The sequence below is a fragment of the Asparagus officinalis genome, chromosome 1, assembly GCF_001876935.1.
Source record: "Asparagus officinalis chromosome 1, Aspof.V1, whole genome shotgun sequence".
In the NCBI taxonomy this organism is placed as follows: Eukaryota; Viridiplantae; Streptophyta; class Magnoliopsida; order Asparagales; family Asparagaceae; genus Asparagus; species Asparagus officinalis.
In genome coordinates this window covers 83,208,283-83,215,563 of record NC_033794.1, presented here as the reverse complement: position 1 = coordinate 83,215,563, position 7,281 = coordinate 83,208,283, and the positions used below count along the sequence as shown (strand labels likewise).

The 7,281-nt window shown below is 35.7% G+C and overlaps 1 protein-coding gene across 1 annotated transcript in view; it reads right to left on the bottom strand.

Annotated features, from left to right (window-relative positions):
• LOC109836668 overlaps positions 1 to 4,429 on the bottom strand; it is a 14,527-nt gene extending 10,098 nt beyond the window's left edge. The window contains exons 1-6 of the mRNA XM_020404645.1: positions 4,213 to 4,429; positions 4,009 to 4,126; positions 3,734 to 3,935; positions 2,720 to 3,201; positions 1,511 to 1,915; positions 733 to 849 (exon numbers count right to left, since the gene is read on the bottom strand). Coding sequence (XP_020260234.1) covers positions 733 to 849; positions 1,511 to 1,915; positions 2,720 to 3,201; positions 3,734 to 3,935; positions 4,009 to 4,110 — 1,308 coding nt within the window. The 5' untranslated portion in view covers positions 4,111 to 4,126; positions 4,213 to 4,429. The remainder of the gene's footprint in view (positions 1 to 732; positions 850 to 1,510; positions 1,916 to 2,719; positions 3,202 to 3,733; positions 3,936 to 4,008; positions 4,127 to 4,212) is intronic.

Genomic DNA, 7,281 nt, shown 5'->3' with positions numbered 1-7,281 from the left:
ACTTGTAAAAGAAAAGAAAGGAAGGTTCTGTTTCTATCTTGCCCTTGCAATGCTTTAATGGACCCCTGACACATAAACACCCACTCTCTCACGAGCTTGCTAGAAACAACAGAATCAGCTTGTAAAAGAAAAGAAAGGAAGGTTCTGTTTCTATCTTGCCCTTGCAATGCTTTAATGGACCCCTGACACATAAACACCCACTCTCTCACGAGCTTGCTAGAAACAACAGAATCAGCTCTACTTGTAAAAGAAAAGAAAGGAAGGTTCTGTTTCTATCTTGCCCTTGCAATGCTTTAATGGACCCCTGACACATAAACACCCACTCTCTCACGAGCTTGCTAGAAACAACAGAATCAGCAAAAATATACATAGCGCGTATATATAAAGCTGCAAAAGGAAGTGAAGTTAACCCCACTAATCTTTCATATATACACATATGTGACCCACCTTTAGTATGAAATCAACGTCCTAGCTAAACTTTTACTTGTTAATTTATGCTCATCAAATTAATTAATTAAGCTTGTTTTTTCTATTTTCATCTTGTCTAATTTGTATGTTTTTGTTCTTTTGGCATTTTTCAAAGAAAGTGACAAAAGCCATATTTGCAGGTGTAGGGCAGCTATAACAACCAAAACCAACCAATGTGGAAAAAGAGAGAGAAAGAACTTCAAGGTTACTATCTCACAATTATTATTAATCACAATATAAATCCGAGGATAATTAAGAACTTACTCCTCTATTCCCCGATGAAGTGCAGCCCATTATCAATTCTTCCAGACCAGCAGAAGATCTTTCTACCAACTTTTTGGCTGGCTGTTGCTGCTGCTCGCTGCTGGGCTGCTGCTGCGGCTGGGCGCCGGCCGGCCGACAACATAATTTGGGAAATTAAAATCTACTGGGATCGTTAATAAACACACGTACAACACTTTTATAGTAGATTAAGAAAACAAGCCGGTATAACGTATGGCATTTAAACTTGATTAAAGCAGATAAAACTAATTAAGCAGACTAATCTAGCTAATTTCTATCCAAGGACACAGGTATGATCAACTTAATTGCGCTCATTTTAGAGTCGCTTATGGTTGCCTTGAGATCGAGACATTTATATATTTTGTCTTTCTACAAGGCTTACGGCCTATTACGATGTAATCAAATGAAATGTACATGAAATCCCTTCAAGTCAAACTTTTTAAGGGGGAATAATTATCCTAACTTCAATTGGAGAAGGAAAAAAAATGTGGGAAATACCTTACCATTTATGAGCCAAGTAGTACTTAACCCATATGTATACGACAATAGTTAACAATGTTTGAAAAAGTAACAAATTGACTGCTAATACTTCCCATATCATGTGCTGAAGCATCTCTTTGTTAGGCATAATACTTTATTCAAATAAAATATATTTAACATGCGTATATCTCCTCTTACTACATATGTGTATCCCAACATGTTAATATTTATGTGTGTTTATTTTGTAAAATGAAAGAAAATATTTAATTTTGTTCTAGACATTTCCCTTAACATACAATACGTATGTGAGCAACCGTTTCTTGATGTATATATATACATATGCACGTATATATACATACATATTACATAGAGAGAAAAAGGTTGAATATATCTGAAAGGATCTAAATACCTGAAATTTATCGGTCTGTTGCATTAGTATCCTTGAGACATGGAAGGCGTCGTCAAGAACCACAGAGCTCTGATGTATCGGAGTAGGTGAGATGATAGAGGATATGGGATTGGTAGGTCGACTAATATTGTGAAATGCAGCACTTGCTGCCTGTCGATTTTGCTGCTGCTCTTGGCTCAATTGATGATGGCTAGTTGCTCTAAGGTGCCCGTGCTCGTGGTGCCCATGTTCTTCGTGAGTCTCTCTAGTCTTGGTTGATACCTCTCCCATGCCCACCTGTTACATACTACATAACATCAGTTACAACTCTCGATCCTCTTCCTTTTTCAGTTTCAAGGTTAGTTATGGGTACTTTTCTCTTACTTTTGTTGATGAAAGTGACACAAAAAATGGTATAAATAAGGGGATCATATGATGATTTCCTTGCAATGTTTTTGATTTTGTTGGAACTGCATAGAAAGTTTTACACATGTGCATTCGTTTAATTGGGAACATCAAGTTGGGTTTTATTTAAGAAGAAAATTGAGGTAATTAAAGAGCACAGAACAGTTCATGCGCATTGGCTGATGCAATGACGGCTAGATATAGAGTCACATGGGTTCATGCACTTGTGTGCTCTCTCAAGCACTCTAATAGCTCAAGCTAGTTTTATATGAGCATAATTGAGGTAGTTTTAACATTGTAACTCCATTTTATTTGAGTCAAAACAAAAAAACTTGAATTTTCAGAGAGTTAATTACAAAATTCCTGCCTTCTGCTTATAGGAAAAACAAATTGAACAAACATAAATGAAGCCTCAATATTATACATTCCTAAATGAGAGTATCCTTTCTGCTTTCTTTCAGTGAACTTTTGTAGTGATTTTGGCTGTAATCAACTTGAGAAAAGTATTTTTCTTCCATTAAAAATCAATTAATCGTAATATTATCAATTAATGCATAAAATAACCCAATGAAACAAAACTATCGTTTGTACTTTTAAACAAAATTATCGTAAAATGGCAAGTAACTAATTCATTGGTGAATAAACAGTGAACTTCCTACAAAACTACTCAATGCTTGTAAATATCCACATATTTACCTCATCAAAGCTCTTCCTAAAAGGACCAAAACTAAAATTCTCAATGCCACCATAATCACCACCACCACCAACCTCAACTTCTCTTTGCCCGAGGACCTCCTTTGACGAGCAACTCCCTGCGCTCCCCTTATCCGCCGACCAACTGCACTGCCTTGGTTGAGTCTGATAGAAAATCTTTGAAACGACGAGCTCTCCCTCTTTCTCCTCCTCAAGTTCCCCTAAATGGTATTGATGCATCACCCAATTAGTCTTCTCAGGCTTTCTGTGCTTTCCAAAATTGGTATACAGGACTAGTATCTTTTTGCATCCTTTTTGCTTTCCATTCACCATAACGGGCCTCGTCTTCCCCGTTTTGTGCCATCGAGTTTCTCCTCGTTGAAGATCGCATTCGGTTTGTATTTTTCGCCGCTTTCTTGTTCCTGTTGTGTAGGCCTTTGATGGCCTATGGAAGAAGTGCTTGCTCAGTCCATCTCTCGTTACTCCTTCACAAAAAAAAGAAAAAGAAAAAAGAAAAAGAAAAGAAATGAAGAACATGTTTTGTTATTGTTGTAAGAAATTGAGAGATTTTGTCTGTCAGATGTTGCAAAGTAATTTTAAAAAGTGATTGTTGTAAACATTGGCTCAGAAATTGAGAGATTTTCTATGTCAGATATAACAACCTTAGATGAGAAACTTCTAAGCATCTTTTTTAAAAGACTCAAGAGCGCATGGATCAGAAGCTTTCTGGTAAGATAATGGAGAAAAATGGAATTTATTCCTAAACATAATTAAATAAATTAAGATAAAATAGATATATAATGAAAAAAGGAAGGATAAAAAAAGGTATTGGCTCACAAATGTAGGGATACTTAGATGAAGCTTCTAAGCATATTTCTTGTAAGACCCAAGAGGGCATGAAATCAAGAAACTTTTAGTAAAAATAATGGAGCTAGGAGAATAGAATTTATGCCTCTAAATCTTTTAAAAAAAATAATTATTAAGTATGTGATTCTCGTTCTTGTTCTCTTTGTATACCTGGGAGTCTCTCTGGGTGAGTGTAACAGATGCCATCTTCTCCTTGAATTGTAGGTATGAACTCATCAATCAAAGGATGAGATAATTTTGAGTTCGAGTCCGAGCCAGAAGTCGAACCCTCAGCGACCTTCGCCTCTAGATGCTCAATCAGTTCTTGATCAGTCGGGTCGAACTTAACTCCAGCAGGTAACCCAACCCAGTCCTTGAAAATATTCATCAGAAATATTTAAGGTACAAATAGTAGCAGTAATAATATTTGAAAAGTAGATTCTTACAGGTTTCTGATCGAGCTTATGGCCGCAGCTTGGACACTGTTTGGATATGATCATCCTATGTTCTTCGAGCTTGGCGTCGATGAGATCAGTAGTACTGCTCATCACTGCAGCTTCATAACTGAATCAAAAATTCTGTTAGAAACTGAATTTAAATGAATAAATAAAGGAAAATATATAGAAAAAAGGAGGAGTTGATGAGCTAACCCTAATTAGAGGAAGAAGAGAGAGAGAGAGAGAGAGAGAGAGAGAGAGAGAGAGAGAGAGCCGTGAGAGAGGGGGATTGAGCTATAAAACTTTGTTTTTCCTTTTTTTTCCTTTGAGAAATAAAGAGGGAAAAAATTGAGGAATTTTGTTGTTGCACTTTAACTGAAGCCCATGAGAAAAAGGAAAAGGTCCCTTAAAAACCCTCACTCCCACACACAACACCACCTTTAAGCCTAAATTCCAAATCAAGGGGCCTGTATTCAGGTTTATGAGAGAGAGAGAGAGAGAGAGAGAGAGAGACTCCACTGTTTATCTTTTTTGGGGGGTTTTTAAATGATTTTATTTTCTTTAGGGTTTGGCTGCAAAAAGCAAAAGGAAGAAACCGCCTACACAGCTGTTACTACTAAATATAAAAAAAAAATAAGGGCCCAAATCAGAGTATTATGCTTATTAAATAGAGACATTAGTACATAGTGCATGCATTTTTAGATTTATTTTTATATGAGAAGTAAATGTATTATAAATTATCACTTTAAGACAACACATGCTTGAATCTATCTTTTATGGATTAGTTCCAAGGGACAGGTTCTGAAAAGATAAAAATTATACATTAGACCCTAATATTACAGTTCCGGAATTCTAATTAACTAAAAGAAGACCAGAAAGTTAAAAAAACAAGAATTTATCCTATCACTCTTGTGCAAGAACCTAGTGTTTCAAGTGTTCTTTATTTTTATTTTTTTATTTTTTTACTAGCTACAAAAAAAAAGGTTTGGATAATTAAAAAGAGATGTCCTCATTGATTATAAAATAAGATTTTTCTTTCTTTGATTCTGAATAATGGTAATCATCTGTCTTTACAAACACTGGTTAATTTCTGGTTGGCTGAAAAAAAAAAGAATAAAGAGAGAAAAAAATATTTTCTGTTCTTCTCTCTGACTAACAAGTATGGTCAATAGTTTACGTCACTTATTCACTTCTTCGTCCCTCTTGTTTTTCAGCAAATAGACCCATGACAGTAAAATAGTCAAAAAAAAATTTCACTTAGATGGTTTATATTTGTCAAAATCAATTTACAAGAGTAACAAGTTTGAAAACACAAAAGCACGAGAGTGAATGTGCAGTTAACCCTTGCATGGATTTTCATAAAATAAGAATTGGACCAAAATATTTTCTTTTCCAAATTTATGGAGCTAGCAACAAGAAAAAGGAAAAGAAATAAAAAAAAAGAAAAAAAGTGATAAGAACTCACATGGGTTTTGAGATGGTGTGTACTGAAATGATGAGCCTTTTTGGCATGAGCCATGAGCAAAGATGGTTTGCACAGACAAGAGGGTAGAGGGAGGGGTGTGGGTGAATCCAAGGGGTTGCTTGCTCTGCAAGTCAAATGGAGCAGTACACTTGATGGAGCTCCAAATAAAATAAAATACAACTAAAATACTTCACAAAACACATGGGCAACCAAGCAATCTTCCATTTGAAGCAGGACCGCTGTTATTATATGCAGGAGAAATTATTTAAATTGGTGAACCAAGAAGAAAAGGAAAAGAAAAGAGAAAGGTCCAAACTGTTTTCTTTGAGTTTTGTCCGGTGCAACAAGTTTTGTATACAAGAGAATGTAGCAATGAGGGGGACAGTTCAAAGAATGTTGATGATCGATCATAGTAATAACTACAATAATTAATAGTCAATATTAGGATTAATTAAACGTGGGGGTACAAGAGATATTACATCATTTGAAGGGGAAACCTATAGAAACTCTAATCATACTTGGGGGTAAGAACTTATATCACGTTCATCTATCAATTCTAAATTAATATAATCAAACAATAAAATCAATATAAGTGCAATAGACCCAATGTGCTATCTTCTAATTGTGCCTAAACCCCCTCACTAAAAAAATTCACTCATTTGCTCTCAGGATGTATATTTGTTAAAAATAATAATTTTTTTCTTTCTTGAGCGATAAGTGTAGGGAATTTATTACTGGTTTTTCCCACAATCATAGAACTAACGGGTCCATCCGCAATAAGGCGATACTGCAACAGATCCATCCACAATTACCTGGTTGAATAATTATATATTAGTATAATGACCAACTTCAAAATCTATGCTCATATATATGCATACCATGTTTTTATTTACTCCCAAATAATGATTTTCTATGGAGGACACTCTAGCAACATTTTCTTCCCGATCTTTTGAGGGGGAAGAGTGTCTTATTGGGCTTACATTCCTTTGTCCTGGAGTGGGTGTGACCCGAAAGAGGAAGCAGAGTTGGTTAGGTTTATCTAACTGGAAAAAAAAATCATCTCATTGAGTCTCCCTTCTCCAATACTCCATATTTTCCCCTTTCCCCAAGCCATTACTCATTCAACGAAGAAGACTAAAAGGACTTGAATGTAACAGCACCCAAAATGTCACCCATTGTTTAATTAGTTAGGTAGGACCTCATGCAGAGGGGCCACTTAACATTAGTGTAGACAAGATAGTGCATAGGTACTTCATTGGATATCATTAATTGGAATGTTAATGTAGATTTTATAGGATCATCATATTTGCAACAAAGTGTTGCCCTGCGCCAATATACTAGGCATGGTTTTGCATTATGAAAATGTTGAGATAGAAACTACCCACACCTTCACGGAAGCTAAATCAATTCCGAGAGAAAACAACCATAGCTTGAGTTTAAGCCAAACTTAAAACTAACCAACACAAGCAATAGCGAATACATAAATAAAACAGTAAGTAAATGAGACGACACAACAGATTTACGTGGTTCGGCAAACTTGCCTACGTCCACAGGAGCCGTACAAATAATTTCTTATTAACCACAAGAATTTACAAACTTGCTAAGAGAAGATCTCAAACTAGATCTCTCAAAACACCGCGGGTGATTTCAATCTAAAATCACCACTACAGAGCTTGCGCAATTTTTTTCTTGACCGAAAATTTCCCTCAATAAAAAAACCCCTTCTCAAAAAAAAAACCTTTTAGAAGCTGCAGCTGCCACAGAGAAGAAAACTTCTCTGTTAAATCGCAAGAAAGAGCGCTCTAACAGCTCATGAG